Raw genomic sequence first — 17624 nt, 5'->3', positions numbered from 1 at the left:
ATTATTAGATACTATTTACTTTCCCAATATGAGAGTCTCTGTCTTTTAATTAATGAGTCTTACTCATTTCCATTTATTACAATTGCTATTATCATTAGGTTTATTTCATTTTTTGTTATTATTTTTCTCTGAGTTAGGGAACATTAAGTTTATTTCTATCACTACTTTATTTTATATTTTCCATTTACTGTACTTTTGTTTGTTTGTTTCTCTTTTTCTCCTTTCCAGCTTTCCACTGGATAGGTTGAGTTTTCTTCCGTTAGTTGGAAAGTTATATATTTTATTTTTATTTCAAAATAGTTGCCCTTACTAATTTATGTGTATTTATCGATAGTTCACACAGATCAGTAATTATAGCTTCCCCCTAGTATAACAAGTAGTTTAATAGTCTCTCATGCCTCCGTGATTTCCCTACTTCAGCCCACCCTGCATGCTGATACTGTCTAGAGTAAAATTTTAATTCTAGATTCTTATGGATATACAGTCTCTTTTTCTTTTATTTGTCCTAGACTTCTTTTTGCTTCAGGATAGCAATAGCCTTTACCAAGATCTTTGATTTTCTTTACTTCTCATATCTCTTGAAGTAGCTCATGGATTTATTTCTCTTCTTGTTTGAGTACATCTTCCAAAAGCATTTTTAATTCGGGTCTTTGTATTACACACCTTCTAAAGCTTTGTGAATCTGAGAATATTTTTCCCATTTCTTCAAATCTGAATGAGAGTTTCACTAGATATAAAATTCTAGGTTCCAAGTTCTTTTCTTCACAGCTTCAGAAATATCATTCTACATTGCTCTTGAGAAACCTGATGACTATGTGGTTCTTGTAGTTTTATGTGTGATCTTCCCTTTCTCTCTGAAAAAAATGTATAATTCTTTTGTCTTTGATATTCTTAAATTTTATTTTAATGTGTCTAGTTGTGGGTTTTCCTTATCTTTCCTGTTTTGCACTATTTTGTGAGCCCTTTCAAATCATGGGCTTTCCTCTTTTGTTCATTATAGAAAATTCTGTCTCCATTATTTTTTCAAATATCTCTTCCACTCAGTTTCTATGTTGTCCTCTCCTCTGCAACTTCTATTGACAGATGTCAGGGCTGCTACTTCTGCTTCTAGCTGCCTCATGTCTGACCTTTTATGTTGTTCATCCATTAATTCTTTCCTGCTGTCTTCTGAGGGAGTTCTTCAGACACAGTCACCACAGAAACATTGTTGACCACCCCACCCAAGTCAGGGTCTCATCACCGGACCGTTAAGGGGAAACAGGGGTGACAGAAGACAGTCTGGATTTTTAGCAGACTAGCTCTGGGGTTCCATGAAAGATATGCGCTATTGGTCTATCAACCCCTATTTTTCTCCATCCTCACCCCAGCAAGGCTGTTGTCAGAATTTTATCAGGAGTCAGGCAACAGTGCCCCACGGGAATGCCAGGGAGAGGCAAAAGCATAACTCACGAAGCTTTCCTGCAACCTGTTCCCCCACTGCCCTCTCCTCACCCTCTGGCCCAGGCTGAGTGTCTTCATCCTCATACACTTACCAGTTCCAGCAGCCTTTGGTCTCCTCAGGCTTCTTACACTCTTTTATTCGTCTGTTACTTTCTGGAATCCATACTTCCTTCCCTCTTGGTGCTCTAGTTTCTCTAGGGTTGACTTGGGGCAAGAACCAGCAGTCCTCAGTCGCCATCTTGGCACAAACTGGAAGCTCCGTTGTGACCTGTGAAATAGTTTTCCCCTTCTTCCCTGGACTTACCTCTCCCATCCAGCTCTGTTTGGGCTGGGAAGGGCCTCGTGGCAGACTCTTCCCCTTGAAGGTGGCCACTGGCATTCAGCTGAGCCCCCACCAGGCTGAGGGGCCACCTGGAACCAACCGTCTCCCCCCATCTGAAAACCAAGCCACACAGTGTAGCTGTGTCCTTGGCCCAGAGCTGGAGGCAGAGGAGCAAGGCCTAAGTCTCCTCAGCCAGGCTCAGCAGCAGCCGTTGACTGGCACATCCCCACGCTGAACTCCCCCAGCCACTGCAGGGTGCCTGTTGCTGCTGCCTCCCTAGATGTCCCCAGTGCTCCCCGAGGCATTGAATTCCTCATTTAATGTGAATCCCCAGAGCTAAGGAGAGTTCTGCTCTGACCTTCTCCCCTTCTGGCTATGAGACTTCCAGCCTCAGTTTCTAAGCCTCAGTCACTTTGCTCAAATGAAGGTCTTTGCAAAATGATGGACAGATTGAGGGGTTCTTGTGGTGGCAGAACCACTGCTGCAAACTAAGCCAGCTGTTTGAGGCCTCAGGCTCGCCCCATTACACAGCCAATCTGGTAGCCTCTACTCCCCATTCCTCAGCCGGGGCCTGGACAGGGGAGGCGCTGGCAGGGTGAAGATGCATGTGGCCTGGCCTCGTTTCTCAGTCCTGCCTCCCTGGGCCTCTGCCCCCAATCCACCAGGCATAGCATCTGACTCCCTCTCCCAAGACTCCCAGGGGACATGTCAGCCCAGGCCTCCAGCCAGTGAGCAACCTGATGCCCCTTCCAAGGGCATTGCCACCCCTTTCCATGTACTGCACCCCAGGACACCCAAGCCACAGGTATACATGACATTCAAAGTTAATCACTGTGGCCTTCCTCTTCCCAACGCTGCCCAACATGGGTCAGGTAAAGAGCTGGTCTCTGCTGCCCCTGAGCATGGGTCCACATTCTGAGCATCTGACATGTGCCAGTCCTGGGCTAGAGAGACCCCAGAGGGAGGAAGCCGGGCTCTACAGCCCATGAGGATCCACACGGGAACATGGGTATGAGGCAGCCTGAGTAGTGTGGGGAGACAGGAGGGAGTCAGAAGCCAGGCAGGCATCAGAGAGCAGGCCGCGTGATGGGGAGAAGTGGTTCTCAATGGGGAATCTACCCCACTCACCAGGGCACAGGGAAGTTTCTGGCTGTCACAGTGGGGAACCCACTGGCGTTTAGTGGGGGGCGGGGCAAGAATGCAAATGACTTGCAGTTCTCAGGCCATCCCACACTCCCACTTGGGGAGCCCGTGGGTAGAGGGTGGGAGTCCCTGCAGCAGCACTGGGCTGCTTCCTGCGCAGCTCCTCTTCTGTCCAGTCTCCATGATGATCCGGACAGTGAAGCTCAGGCTCAGATGGCAAGTATCCTTCACCAGGTGACAGAGCTGGAAGTAGCCAAGCCAGGATTCTTTAAGTCCACGTGTAGATCAGATTCTGAGCCTTCTCTGGATGCCGCAAGAGGAAGCTGCTCCAGGGCCTGACTCCCACTGCCCCTACAAGGCCCTCGCTGAGCCTCCCCATGCCTGCTGCCTCTGTTTATCCCTCTGCACTGCCATCCCAGTCAGCAATGCACATCCCACAAAGCAAGGCGGCAACCCTCCAGCCCCAGGGTCAGCCCAGTCCCAAAGAGTGCCTCAAGCTGTACCCAGGCTTGCCCTCTCTCCCCAGACCCAGTGGACAGGTCCTAAACGTCCCTGGCTGCCCTCTGAAAGGACCAGCCTGCCAGTGGTTCCAGACAAACCTGGAAAAGAAATCCTCACAAATCCCCCTAAAGCTTCTTGGCTTCCCAGAAAGTCTCTTTTCTCACCCTTCCTCCACCCAGGGCCTTCAGGAACCAGCTTAGTGAGACACAAGGCATATTGGCCTGGGCTGCAGTCCTTGCTGAGGTGACCTCGTTGGGCCTTAGATTCCCCTTCTGTAAAATGGGATGTACTCCTTTCTCAAGCTTAAAAAAAAATGAAAGGAGAGACAAGAAAGCAAGTGTCTCTCCCTGCTCTACTCAGGTAAGGGATTAAGCAAGGGAGGGGCCCTCCTCTGCTCAGACAGGGGTGACAAGGGCTGCTGCAGGCTGCGCTTAGGAACATGAGTGGGGAGGAGGTGGCCGTGGAAGAAAGACAATGCTCCCTCCAACAATGGGTGGAAACAGAGCCTGGACATGGTGTCTCCTTTCCCGAAGGCTGGAACCTGAGATCCTACATTTAACCTACAACTCTGCAGAAGCTGGAGAGAGAAGGAGAGGGAGCGAGAGCGAGGCCCAGCCTTTGTGTCCTGGGGAAGCACGAATGGCCACGCTGGAATATGAACCCAGGTCTTTAAGCTCCCAAGACGGTCTCTTTCCATTGTACCCTAAAGCTTTGTAGCATACCTCAATCTCCCCCCAAAACCTAGAGGACTGTCCCTTTAAGGATGCTGTCTTGTTGATTTAGGATGGTTCCTGGCCCCGTCAGTGGTCATTATCCAACGTGCATCAGGGAAATCTCTGTGGAGCCCTAGATCACTGGGGCTGATGGGATGCAGAATTCTGTGCCCCAGCCAGCAGCAGCCAGGTCAGGGCTAAGCCTAGGAGCACGCAAACTGGGTCACGACTCTGAGGCTCCCGACAGAGGTCCTCTTTCCCTCCCCTGCCTGTAATGCCAACTGCTTTACTGCTGTCAAGGGTCCTATCACAGGTGCTATTCCAGGTCTGTGCCTGTCTCCAGGACTACCCAGGGGCATCCCCAGGAATGAGAAACAAGCTGCATCCCTGCACTCTGCACAGTTCCATGTACAGAGCCTGGCACACAGAAGGTGCTCAGCAAATGTTTGCCCCTGCATGGGGCTTGCTGGCTCCTGACATTTTGAGTAGCCATGTTCGGCTTATCTGCTACCCGAGTGCCCCAGCAGTGCTAGGCTCATGTCCTGGGGGTGTTTGGGGGCTGAGATGGAGCAGAATTTTAGATGGTGTCCTGGATTTCCTTGGCCCAGTCTTGAGGCAGCTGATTTTCAGGGCACCCCCAGAAATAGAAGACACCCTCAGCTGTTATGGCCATTGGAAGCAAATCATGCTGGTGCTAGTCAGGCTGGAGGAGTGCCCTCCTGCAGTCCTGCAGTGTCCATCACCAAGAAGGCCAGGCCCTGCCTCAGCTCCTGTAACTAACAACAATACAATAATAATCATTATAATAAACCCCTATATTAACTGTGCCAGGTTCTATGCTAAGCGCTTGGCTAGCCTCAAAAATACCCCAAGAAGTAAGTTCTGTTACTGTCACCCTCACTTTGTAGAGAGGTGAGCTAACCTGCCCAAGATCACACTGCTAGTAAGGAGCTGCACTACAGGCAGGCAAGTCCATCAGTTGAGACCTGTTTACTGAGTGCCCACTGTGTGCCAGGCCCCATGTCAGGTGCAGGGGTTGGTGAATGAGACAGAAACTTCAGTCTGATGGCTCTACTCATGCTCCGAACTGCTCTAAGAGTGACAGGCAAGGCTGTACCTGGAGTTCTTCAGGCCAACAGGAAGAATAAGGAGCAAGAGAGCTGGTGTATGCGGGGGAAGGCCCAGGGCATGAAATCCAGCTCTGCCTCTGATTACAAGTCTCCCTAACAGAAGTCTGACACTTAGAGAGAGGTACAGATAGCATGGAGAATGTCATAGTTATCAAGTGCTGTGTGAAATACCACCCAGAAACTCATGACTAAAATTATCAACATTGTAGTATGCTTATGATTCTGTGGGTTGGCCGGGCTCAGCAGGGCAGTTCTTCTGCTCCATACAGTGTCACCTGAATCCAGCTGGGAGCTCCATTGGTGCTGGCTGTCATCCAGGGCACTGTGGGTCTCCTCCTCGTGTCCTCACATCCTCCTGGGCCTCTCTCCACGTGGCCTCTCTATAGTAGGAAAACCTGGGCTTCTCTACGTGGCAACTGACTTCTAAGAGGGTAAAAATGGAGGCTTCTGGGCCTAGGTGCCACACAGTGGCATTTCTGCTACAATCGAGTGGTGAAAGTCAAAGAGCCAACCTCGATGCAAGGAGATGGGAGGAGAGGCAAAGTCACAAGGCAGAAAGGGATGTAGGCGATTGCTGAGTCTCCCTTGGGAGAGAAATCTCTGGCCTGGAAGGCAGGTACACACCCAGATAGCAGCACTAGTTACAACCTCTTCAGCATTTACATTTACTCTGTGGCAGGGCCCAGGGTTTAGGTGACATTATCATCTCCATTTTACAAATGAGGCCACTGAGAGGGGAGGTAACTTGCCCAAGGTCACATAGCTGTTAAGTGGCAGGGCCAGGATTTGAACCTGGGCAGTCTGGCTCTTAACTAGGAAGCTACTAACCGCTTATTTTAGGCAAATTCTCTCTGAGCCTTGGTTTCCTCATCTGTAAAGTGGGGATTCAATTATATAATGTTTGTGTAAAGTGTGTAACCAGTGCCTGGCACATGGTCAGCCTTCAATAAATAAATGTTTTGTTGCTGACCACCTGGAAGGATGATCACAGCCACAGATCCCCCTCTGAGATGCAGCCTCAGCTAATCTCCCAGGTTTCAGAAGAGGGTTCAGTGTAGTGGTTTAAACTCCGGACTAAGCATCCAGAGATTTGAGTTGGAATCCTGCCTCTGCTACCCACCAGCTTCATGCCCTTGGGCAACTCTCACCTCTCCACTTTCCCACTTGTAAAAGAAGTACATTTTTGCCATATTGTTCCCCACTCTGCTCCAGGAAGGAACACCTTTCCTGTCCTGCTTGCTACTGTACCAGAGCATCCAGATGGCAGCTGAGCAGAGGAAGATGTCAGCAACAGGAGATCAGGCTGGACATGCTGCCTGGGCCCAGCAAGGGGGACTTTGCATGCTAGGAGGAGGAATCCCCACCTATTTCAGGAAGCAGTGGAAATTTTTAGCAAAGGAAAGGCAAAAATAGAGAAATCAGCCCAGGAAAATTCAAACCAAAAAGTCACTTACCAAAGCCCATGCCTCTGCTTCCTGGGACGCCAGATGGGAGTAGCCCCAAGTCCCAGCCCTAAGTCACTCCCCTCCAGCCTGTAGGCTGGGCACAGGCTGCAAGGCCCAATACTGAGGCCTGGACCCTACCCAGAGCCTGTCTCAAGGCCTGGGCCTCCGGATTTTTTTAAGTCTTCTGGAAGTAATTCTAACACGCAGCCAGGACTGAGAACCACTGAGAGAGATAGAGACAGAGAGACAGAGAGAAACTGATACAAGATACAATGGTGAGGAGAAGGAAGCAGGGGAACAAAACAGGAGAGAAGGAAAACAGAGAAATGAGGGGAAGTTCTAGTGTGGGTGGAAGTGGGGTAGAAAAGTGAGGAAAGGGACGAATATGTGTGTGGGGGGGGAATCAGAGACCAAAGGAGCTTCTGGGTCTGGGTGAGGACTGTGTCTCTCTCTCCTGAATGACGCTCCTGTCTGGCTTCATGCGGACTGCGCAGGCCTGGCCTGCCCAGAGCTTACTCAGTCCTTCTCTCCTCCTGTCCCCTCCCAGCCGGCTCCTTCCTGGAAACACTCAGCCTGATCCCTCCACCAACAGATTCCCGAAAGGGCACCCAAGCCACAAATCCAGATGTGCTTCCCCTGGATTATCCTCTGCAGTCAGGACCCCCAGGGCCCCTCGGTCCCCACCCGGCTCCCGCTCAGCAGACTGGCCCATGATGCCACGTCCCAAGCTGCTGCCCTCTCTGTGTCCCTTTGCCTGGGCCTATTGCCACTGTTCAACACCCCCTCTCTCCGACGATGCCATTTCTGTGGTCATCTCCTTTTTCTCCCAATCCTTCTCTCCTGCAATACCACAACCCCACCTACAGATCTCAGGTGGATCGAACACCCCTGCCCCCTTCATCCCAAGAAAATAGAAATCTTGGTGGCTCCTGCAGCCCTCTCCCCCCGCAGGGCGGCTAACGAGTTGGGCCTGCCTGAGTGAGCGGCTTCATTTCCCCGCAGCCCCATAAAAGCAACTTCATTAAGGAAACCGCACACTCTGCAGAGCTGCGCAGGCATCCAGGAGCTGGCGCAGAAGCCGCTTAATGAGGCCTGTGGGTCAGGCAGCCGTCTCCACCGCCTCCCGACCCCTCAGCCCACCCTCCCTCCTCCTGCGCCTGCCTCACCTGCCCGGCCCACCCCAGGGCCCTCTGCCTCCACTGCTGCTTCCTCCCTCACCAGCCCAGGTCGGGGGCTTCCCTGGGGACTTGACCAGTGCTGAAAGGGGGTGTCATGGAGGCCATATTCCTGAGACGGGCGCTGCCCACACTGAGCAGTGACCTGCCAGGCTGGCCCAGTGCGCCTGAGCCCTCCAAGTCCCCAGTCTGGGAGGAGGACGCTGAGCTTTGGAAACAGCGGACATGTGGGGTGGGCTCCCAGAAGCCTCCTCCCCCGTGCCTGCTCAGCCGCCAACAGTTCTCTGCATGACGTGACTGCTCTAAGCCCGAGTTTCTCTGTCTAGAAAGCAGAGAAGCCATTACCAGTCTCTTGGGCTGTGAGAAGGACTAAATGAATTAACATACATAAAGCATTCAGACCCTGCATGATAAAAAGTTCTCTATAAATGGCAGCTATTATTATTGTAGCTGCTAAAATTATTATTTATTACTGGCCCATTGAGTGGTCTGGATTTGGTGGGGTATAAAAATGAAATTAGAAAATAAAAAGTCACTGCCTTCTACCTGCTCTGTCAAAATCCCCGGTGGTACTGTCTCTCAGCAGTGGCCTGGAGCAACCCCAGAGCTGTCTGGTCATTTTCGGTTATTCGAAGTCCAGTCCTGAAGGGATTACTACTCCAGTCTGGCATCTTGGTCACACTGCCTCTTGCCTTCCCTCATGCTGTGGCTGAGGACGGAGCAGGGCAGGGACCCCTGCTCAGGCCCACCACCTCCTCCCGACTCCCACTGGGGTGGGGGCTGTGGGCTGCGTTCTTGGCCTCTGCCATGGACCTGACTCCTCCCTGTGCTCCTTGTGGTGTGGTGGCTTCTCTGGCCAGCTGTGGACGCTGCCGCAAGGCAGACCTTGCAAAGGAGCCCTGAGTGTCCTGACACATGATGTGGAGCCCCATGTAGGGGACTTGGCTCTACCCCACCCCAATTCCTGCCACTGGGGGTACAGCCCTACAGCCTCCTCTGAGCTGGGGACCCCTCCTCTGGTGGGAAGCCTTTGGACAAAGTGTAAACCAGGTACTTGCCACACCCAACAGTGGCACGCCAGGCTCCTCGCCCTTTAGTGCTCCTGAGGCTTGGGGACAGACCAGCTGGTCCACTGCTCAGACAGATGCCACTGGGAACTTGCATGCCAAGCTGCCCTTCTGGCAGGTGCCCAGTCTCTATGAGCTATCTCCCCAGGGAAGTACCATGAAAACGTCGCCCCTAGGACATGATTCTCCCCACCTCTGCCTTTTCCAGTCTCCTTTCACATCCAGGGAGGAGGAGGGCAGGGGTGATGGCTGGGGTAGCAGGGCCTTTGATCTGCCTATCAGCAGCTCTCTTTAGAAAACGGGGCACTTGACACCTTTTAGCCTCTATTGTGGGCCCTCGATGCTACTTCAAGGGCATCAGGAAAAATTCCACTCCAGTTCCTATTCATTATTATTATTGATTTAGGGAGACAGCAACATAGAAATGGTAAGGGCGAATCTAGAAATAGTGAGTTGGGGATGGGCCATGGGCCTGGCTTTAATAACACTAAATAGCTAAAACCTGTCCCCAGAGTTAGCATTGCCAGTGAGGAGTGGTTTGACCTGAATGAGGAGTCTGGGGCAGAGCCTGCTCTGGTCAGGATGGTTGTGATGGGAGAGAGCTGGAAGCTCACAGCTCCATTCAGCACACACCAAAAACCAGGCTCACAGCCCCGCAGCCTTTGCTATTGCCCTGGGCCCGAGCACCACCCACTTGCAAGCCCCCCAGGAATCTAGGAGGCAGCAGGGAGGCGGTGGAAGGAGCACTGTGGGAGGAGTCAGAAGTCCTGGTTGGGCCCAGGTTCTTCTACTCACCATATGACCTTGGGCAGGTGACCAGCCTCTCTGAGCATGATCTTTGAAAGAGGAGTGGGCCATACCCATTCTACAAGGTGGTCGTGGGAATTAAATGCAATTCAGGGTGTGAATGCTTTGTCCCTGGGGAGCGCTGGCCCATGTGAGGGGCCGCCCCATTGGAGACCCCCTACCAGAGATTCCCCTCCCACCCCCACAGCCCCTGCCTGCTATTGCAGCCCGAAGAGCACAATTATCCCTTTCTCTCCAGACGTTCCGGTGGCCGGTGGCCAGCAACATTGACAAAAATGAAATGCTTGAGATTCAGATTTTCAACTACAGCAAGGTCTTCAGCAACAAGTAAGTTTCGGGGGGCACTGGAGAGGCGGAGACCAGAGGGGCTGGGAACCTGCCCTGCTCCTGGGTGACTCTCTCTCTGAGGTTTAAAAGGGGACCTGCACCCCCAGCCTGCCCTGGATTGATCTGCAAAGACTGAGGAGGTCTTGGGCTGGCCTTTGATCCTCATCCTGCTTCCTCATGTCATCCCCAGAGTCCCCCAGACCTCCCAGCCTTTGTCAGCCAAGGACACTCCACCCTCCTGTTCACCCCTGCCCTCCCTTTCCTTAGATCTCCCCTATACCATGCTGGGGGACGGTTACCCAACAGAGACGCTGAAGGTAGAATGGCTGATGGTGTCCTCCACCAGACTCTCTCTAGCCTTGAGGGCAGGCTTGTCCCGCAGAAGCTGCAACACAGCATGGTGTGGTGGTTTAGCAGTCAGGCAAGCCTGGTCTCGGATCCCCAGGTCAGTCATGTACTGTGAGACTCTGGACAGGTTACATAACCTCTCTGAGCTCAATGTACTCGTGTGAAAAGAGTGTTTACCTCAAAGGGCACTGTGAGAATTCAATGAAGTAGATGTGCATTCATTCATTCATTAATTCAACGAATGTGTACTAAGTGCCTATTGTATATCAGGCACTGAACTAGGTGCTGGGGAGGCAGGATGCCTACCCTCATGGAGCTTTCCTTCTGCAAGTGAAGTGCACCTATCACATGAGCATCATCACTATGAGGTGTTCAATAAAGGTAGTTCCCATCCTTCTCTTTGGGGGGCAAGCAGAATTCAGAAGGACTTCAACAATCTGGAATGGCGGCTAAATATAAGAAATATAAAGTCTTGTGTTGGATTCAAAAATCACGACTGGCTGCAGTGGCACACCTGTAGTTGCAGCTACTCGGGAGGCTGTGGCAGGAGGATCCCTTGGGGCTGTAGTAGGCCTTGATCACACCTGTGAATAGCCACTGCACTCCAGCCTGGGTGACATAGTGAGATCACTTATCTTAGGAAAAAATTGCTCTTATACAAGCTGGAGGGGGAGTCATGGCTGAACACGGCGAGGTGTCCAAAAAGGCATGGAGCTATTAGCTCACTGAGGGCTCAGCAGGACTCAACAGTGGGAGGAGACCACAAACAAAAGAAAAGCTGACCTAATCCTAGGTCAGATTAACAGAAGTAGAGCACCCCTGCTCTGAGCAGGAGAGGTGAGGGTTCCACTGTTCCTCTACTGGTTGCAGAGAACTCTAGTAAGCATCACTTTATAGTTGCCAGGGAGAAAGGGAATTTTAAATTGTACCTGTGACAAGTGAATGAGATCCTCAAGGAGAAAAATCATAGAGAATATATTCATCCATTCACCTAGCCATCCATCCTTCCTTCCATCCATCCATCCATCCATCCATCCATCCTTCCTTCCTTCCGTCCATCCTTCCAGTCACTCATCAAACATCTACTGAGCAAATATTTTGTACCAGGCAAACACTGGGCTAGTCACTGGAGTCACTAGGATGAGGATTAAGGCACAGTCCCTTCCCCTCAAGAAGGTTTTCTGCCACAGGAAGAGGAAAGAGAGGTGTGTGCCTAAAGGCAAGATGAGGACCAGGCTGTACTGCTGGACGACAACAGATAGCTGGAAGGCAGCTAGACCTCTCCAACCAGGGCACTGTCTCAGGAAGTAGTGAGCTCACTACTGGGAGAGGTTGAGCAGAAAGTAGACCATGTTGTAGAGGGGATTTCTGAGTTGGGAAGGGCCAAAACACATGGGCTGTAAGCAGGTTCTGATTCTGTGGGTTTTATTAGGAGCCCACAGGATCCCAGCTGAATATGGGCGTGTGCATTGCAGGCCTGCTGGCGGCGCCACAGGGAAGATGTGTAGGGCACAGAAGCCTCTCCTTTGCCTCTCGGGGTATCACGTCTCAGGCACTGTGGAGGCCTTTCGCATCCACAACAAAGGTCGGTAAGAGACTCCACACGAGAGACCCCCGAAATGCAGCACAGTCCTCTTCCCTGAGGTGAAATATTGGGCGACCTACAAGGACAGGGGAAACAGGAACAAGAGAAAAGAGCCCACACAGAGACCAGGTGGATGTGAAGGAGGAAGCAGAATCGGGAGCTGAGCTCCAGGAAGGGCAGCCCAGACCCCCAGCTGGAACCCACACGTAGATGTCAGAGCACCCAGGAGCCGGACAGCTTCGCCAGTGCAGCCCTCTCTGTGCAAGAGGGGAAACTGAGTCTCAGAGGGGCTCCTCAGGTCACATGGGTAGACAGTGGTAGAGCCAGGGCTAGGATGCTTCTACCTCCTCTTCCTGATCTAGCTCCCAGAAGCCCAAGTGTTGGAGAAGAGATGGTGGAAACTGAGGACGTGGAAGAGAATGTCAAACCATTTACAGTGGAAGACCAACCACTGAAATGCTGGAAACCCTGAACCCATCAAAACTCCTGCTATAAGTACTTGGGAAATTGTTTGGGAAATGGACTACCAGACAGTGAATATGCTGAAAGCTGTGTCTTCAGTTAGGTGTTCTTAAGGGCCAACCAGAGGGAAGATAGAAAAGGGGATAGTTCCTGTTCTAGCTCCCCCCTTCTTCCCTCCCTGCCCTCCCTGCACCTACCCAAGAGAAGGCAGGAAACCTCACAAGGGAGGCTCAGGCCTGGCGGGAGAGGGTGCCGCCCTTTCCTTGGAAGCCCAGAGAATGTCCAGGGCTCTGTCGGCTGCAGAGCTGGGATGGGGGAAAGGAGAGGCCACCTTGTGGAGTGTAAGGCCCACCCTGACATAGGCCAGCTGAGGGGTCAGAGTGGGAGGGGTGCCTGGAGTCGGGTGGGACTCAGGTCTCCCCATCCTGGAGTTGGGGCTCTATTTCCCAGAGCCAGAGGAAAGGCCCGCCTGGTGTTCTCCTGGACAGGCCAAAGAGGCTGTGAGGCCACCACCCTCAGTCCCCGCATGGCCCAGCTCAGTCCCCAGGCTCCTTCTCATGGGGCAGCCGAGCAGAGGGGAACCCTCTCTGGGGTTTGCGCTGGGCTTAGCAACCAGCAAAGCCACACCCACTCCTGGGGACAGTGCCTGGAACACAGCAGTCCCCTGATTCGTTTGTGGAACAAGAGAATGAACAAATGCCCCCTTGGGATCAGGAGGCAGAGGGTAACAGGGTGGGAGAGCCTGGGAGCAGGAAGCTGAGTGGCCCTTCTTCTCTGAAGAGTTCAGGGCACTCAAGGGTGAGGCCAGCATCACATGACTGATGCATTTGGGGAAACTGAGGTAAAGGAAGCTAGTGTGAGAATGGAGCCTGTGAGTCTGATCCCATCACTGGACTTGTCCTAGAAGCACAGGACAGCTTGAAAACTGGCCCCTCACCCAGTGGTTCTAGGGGCCGTGGGAGGTAGAGACATGGTGTGAAGGAAGGCAGCGTCCTAGTCAGAGACCAGGAGACCCCGAGGTTTGCTCTACCCTGCCTGGAACAAAGGCCTCCTCCCAGGAACCTTGGGCTTCCCTGTGAGGACAAGGCGTTGGGTTCAGAGGAACCAGTGTGTCCAGCTCTGCCTGTCCAGGACCTCTGAGGGGCAGTGGCCTGGCCCTGCTGCCAGCCTCCGGGCTGCTGAGAATGCCCAGGGTCCCTGAATAATTCAGGAGCCAGGACAGCAGTACAGGCCTGGTGGGGCCGAGGGCACCCGACACCGGCTCCCGGGGGAAAGCAATGAATTATTGACAGGATTCTGGTGCCAGTTGCCGATCTATTGTGGTCAGTCTGTGGGCCTGTCTGTACCTGCTGCCTAATTACCTGGGAATCCTAGCCCTGCCCCGCCCACCCGGCCCCTCGTGGGTCCCGCCAGCCTCCAGTGAGTTACCCTCTTTGCGACGGGTAACTGGGAAGGCTGCATGAGGCAAGCTGCCAGAGGACATGGAGTTAGCCACAGCTCGTTCACCTAACAGCCCCAGGGAAACTGAGGCCCAGAGAGGGCTCTGGTCCAGAGTCACACAGCACCTGTACAAAGAGCAAGTGGGGTAGACAGGGTCACCTCTGGGGTCACCACAAGATCCAGAGCCAGGAGCTTCCCCTGCCCCTTCCTATCCTGGCCCCTTCCCCAGAGAATGTCTACCCAGCAGGGGCTGAGGGGTGGCCTTCTGGTTAGAATCAGCATCAGGGCCCTTGTTTTGAAGCCGTTTTTATGGCAAGCATTGTGTTTTTGCACAGATGGTATGCTACAGACCTGTGAAAAGAGCAAAGTTTCATAAAAATGCTTTTCTTTATACTTTACATAAGACTGAGAGAATATCAATTGTCCATTTCAAAGAACATAATTTTTTATTTTTATTTGGGGGAGATTGTAGGGGACCGTTAGGAGTTAAAGCCCCCCAAGCCACCCCTGGGAGTGTGGCCGATTGATTCCTCTGGCCATGCAAGGTCCTAGCATCCCATTCTCACCCTCCAGGCCACAGACAGGCCCTGGCTCTGTGGGACTGTGCGCAACTGCGAGGGTGGGGGCAGCCTTGGTCTGCCCCCAGAGCCCGTCCTGCGTGGAGACCAGCCCCGTGTGGGCCCTCCAGACGGCAAGCCCCACACAGCATCAGGGAGGGAAGGGGCTGGCAGCTGTGTGCCGGCAGTTAGAGGAGTTTCACACGAGCCTTCTCCTGACCACTGCCCAGTGGAGCCAGCAGTGCCACCTCCTTTGGGAGATGAACAAACAGGGCTCAGAGAGGTAGGAGAACTAGGCAGAATCACACAGCTGCCAGATGGTGGAAACCCTTTAGACCCTGCGGGATGAACCCCCATCTGTCTGACTCCAGAGCCCAGGCTCTTCCCACTGTCTACACTGCCCCCCTTTAGGGATGGCACTTAGTCTGCATGTGGACAGGGCTTGGAACAGGGTGTAAGGAGGACGCATTTGCCAGGAGGCCGACCTCAGCTCACTGTGTGATTACAGCAGCGGCAGAACGGTCTAGCAGTGAGAGCCACTGTAGAGTAGCGAGAGCCCTGTCACTGTCACCGTCACTGTCTAGCAGAGGCTTGCGGGCATGTGTCAGGGAGGTTGTTTCAGGGACTCCTCCTGGAAGGGGTGCAGGACAAGCTCTCCTGTAAGGCCCCTCCCAAGTCTAGAGTCTGAGACTCTCAGGCAAGTGAAGCCTGGAAGGCACCAGAGGCTTCTCAGAGCACTTGCAGGGGAATAGCTCCATCCTGCCCCCTGGGGGTGTCTTGTCACATTGCAGCACCTCTGCTGATGGGGGCACCTTCCTTTGCCATGCTTGGACATCTGAGTATGGGGAAAGATGCTCCTGTTGCCCAGCACTCAGCATCGGCAGGTCCTAGTGGAATCAAAGTGGGCCTGAAAAGTTGTCTGCAAAGGGTAATGGTAGGACAGAGATTCTCATTGTGTCACCCCAACCGGCATCATCAGCGTCACCTGGAAACTTGTTGGAAATACACATTCTCAGGCCTCCTCCCATCTGCTGAATCAGAGCCCCTGGGCGTGGGGCCAGTGGTGTGAACCGAACTTGGTGGACAGTTCAGTGACTTCACATTAGAAGCCTGAAGCTGGTCATGGGGGCAATATTTACACCATGGAAATTGGCAAAAACTAGAAATTGGCACTACCCTACCCTCCTCCACCAGTTAAACATTTTCCAGCACATCCATGGGAGTGGGCGCAGGGGGGATCCCTGTCATTTGTGTTTTCACTCGCCCTCCAGGTGATTCTGTTCATGCTGAAATTTTAAAACCGCCAATTTAGAACCAAAAGAAGTGAGGCTGCAAAAAGGCGGGTGTACTCCTTCCTGTCTATTCCTTCATGCCCACAGGCTACTGTTAGAAAGTCTACGCGAACAGCAGCTATGAGCCCACCCACTTCATTGTATAAAGACCAAACAGAGACTCGGGGGCAGCGGCTCCGGGTCCCCTGGCCCAGCCCAGCACCCCTCTCTCTGTGACACAGCCTGCGCTGGGGAGAGGACGCTGCTCTGAGGAAGGCCTAGAAGCCAGTTAGGCTTTGAGTGGAGGAGTGGTGTGACCTTTCTCCCTCGGGGAGGTGGGCGAGCTAGCGGGTGGGGCTCCGAGCTCCAGAGAGAATCGGTTTATATTCACCCTTCGGATTCACCCACAAGGCTGCTCCCACTTCCTCCCCGCACAGATGGGAGGATTTTTTTCTTTTTAAGTTCGTGTTCGCCCTCCACAGCCCTCAGGGTGGTACAGACATCAAACATGCCTAAGTCGGAATTCATCTCATCACACCCAGACTGGCCGTTAGTTAGCTGTGTCCCTTCCCCTCTCGCGGCCTCACCTTCCTCCTCTATAAATCACCGGCAGCACCGGGTGATCCCACGACCCCTTCCAGCTCTCACACACTGCGGCTGTGTCCCCAGCCTTCGTCCCTTCAGCTGGAAACGGGGTGTGTGTTTTCATCCACCCCACGCAGAAGCACCAAGGCCCCTGAGCGCCCTGTTCTCTCCCAGAGCAAGCCTTCTAACCGTGGGATGACATGGGGTTCAAGGCAACTCCATCAGCATTTATTGGGCGCCCGCTGTTGTTCATTAATTCAGCCAACAGACACTGAGATCTCTGGTGTGCCGGGAATGTCAAACACGGGCAGGAAAATACCCCCGGGCCCTTGAGAGGCTCACGTCTGGAGACATCACATGAATAACGACTGGCCCGTTTTTGGGGGGTGGGCCCTGTGCTGGGGACTCCGTACAGACTTTACAGAGTATCTCGTTAGTCCTCTACCAACGGCCCTGTGGAGTAGGGGTTATTAGCTCACCTTGCAAGAAAACCAAGGCTGAGAGAGCTGAGTAAGTTGCCCAGGAAGCAGGTAACTCACTAGCAGTGTCAGAGCCGAGTTTCACATCCCATCTCTCTGACTCCAAGACTGATCTCAGCCACGGCCCTGCCGTGCAGCTAGGAATATGGGGGTTCTGCGGTCGCATGGGTCCCTGGCATCAAGGAGCGCCCAGCTTGCAGATGTGGAATGAATGGACATGTGGTGTTGGTGAGGGCTGGGCACCTCGGCTTGGTTAGGGAGGTGGGAGGAGGAGGAGCTGCTTGCGTGTCCAGGAGCCCCAGGTCCTGCTCCAGCATCCTCCACACTGGCATCTGGACGCTGCTCTGCAGGGGCTCAGCTGAAGCCCTATCCCATGTACCCTGACCCCCAGTCCGTGGACATTCCCCAGGGTGCTCACTGCCCCTCGGGGCTCCCCTGGGGAAATGTGTCTCACACATACAACCCTGGCTGGGACCAGGCCTGGCTCCTGGGCCACCTTCTCCAGCCCAGCCTAGAGCCTGCGCAAGCCCATGTCTCCTCCCCAACCAGTCAAGGCCCAGAGGATGTCAGCCTTGTTCCTCACTCTGGCCTCTTCCATGTAAACACCTTCCGCCTCTGCTATTCACAGGCTCATCGGGACCTTCCGCATGGTGCTGCAGAAGGTGGTGGAGGAGAGCCACGTGGAGGTGACCGACACGCTGATCGATGACAATAATTCTATCATCAAGGTGCGTGTGCCCCGGGGAGTTCCTGGGCTTCCCCACACAGGGTCTGGGGGACCATAGGGTGGTCTGGGGAGTGCTCCTCATGCGTGGCAGGGTGAGGCA

General features: G+C 53.3%; 1 protein-coding gene across 3 annotated transcripts in view; it reads left to right on the top strand.

Annotated features, from left to right (window-relative positions):
- Positions 1-17624, top strand: part of OTOF (otoferlin) — a 94743-nt gene that overhangs the window by 20305 nt on the left and 56814 nt on the right. For all 3 annotated transcript variants that reach the window (XM_012652461.1, XM_012652462.1, XM_012652459.1), the window contains exons 3-4: positions 9982-10070; positions 17426-17525. In XM_012652461.1, the coding sequence (XP_012507915.1) occupies positions 9982-10070; positions 17426-17525 (189 nt within the window). The remainder of the gene's footprint in view (positions 1-9981; positions 10071-17425; positions 17526-17624) is intronic.

This window comes from Propithecus coquereli, unplaced genomic scaffold (genome assembly GCF_000956105.1).
Source record: "Propithecus coquereli isolate 6110/MARCELLA unplaced genomic scaffold, Pcoq_1.0 Scaffold39, whole genome shotgun sequence".
NCBI classification, from domain to species: domain Eukaryota; kingdom Metazoa; phylum Chordata; class Mammalia; order Primates; family Indriidae; genus Propithecus; species Propithecus coquereli.
This window is presented reverse-complemented; position numbering and strand designations above follow the sequence as displayed.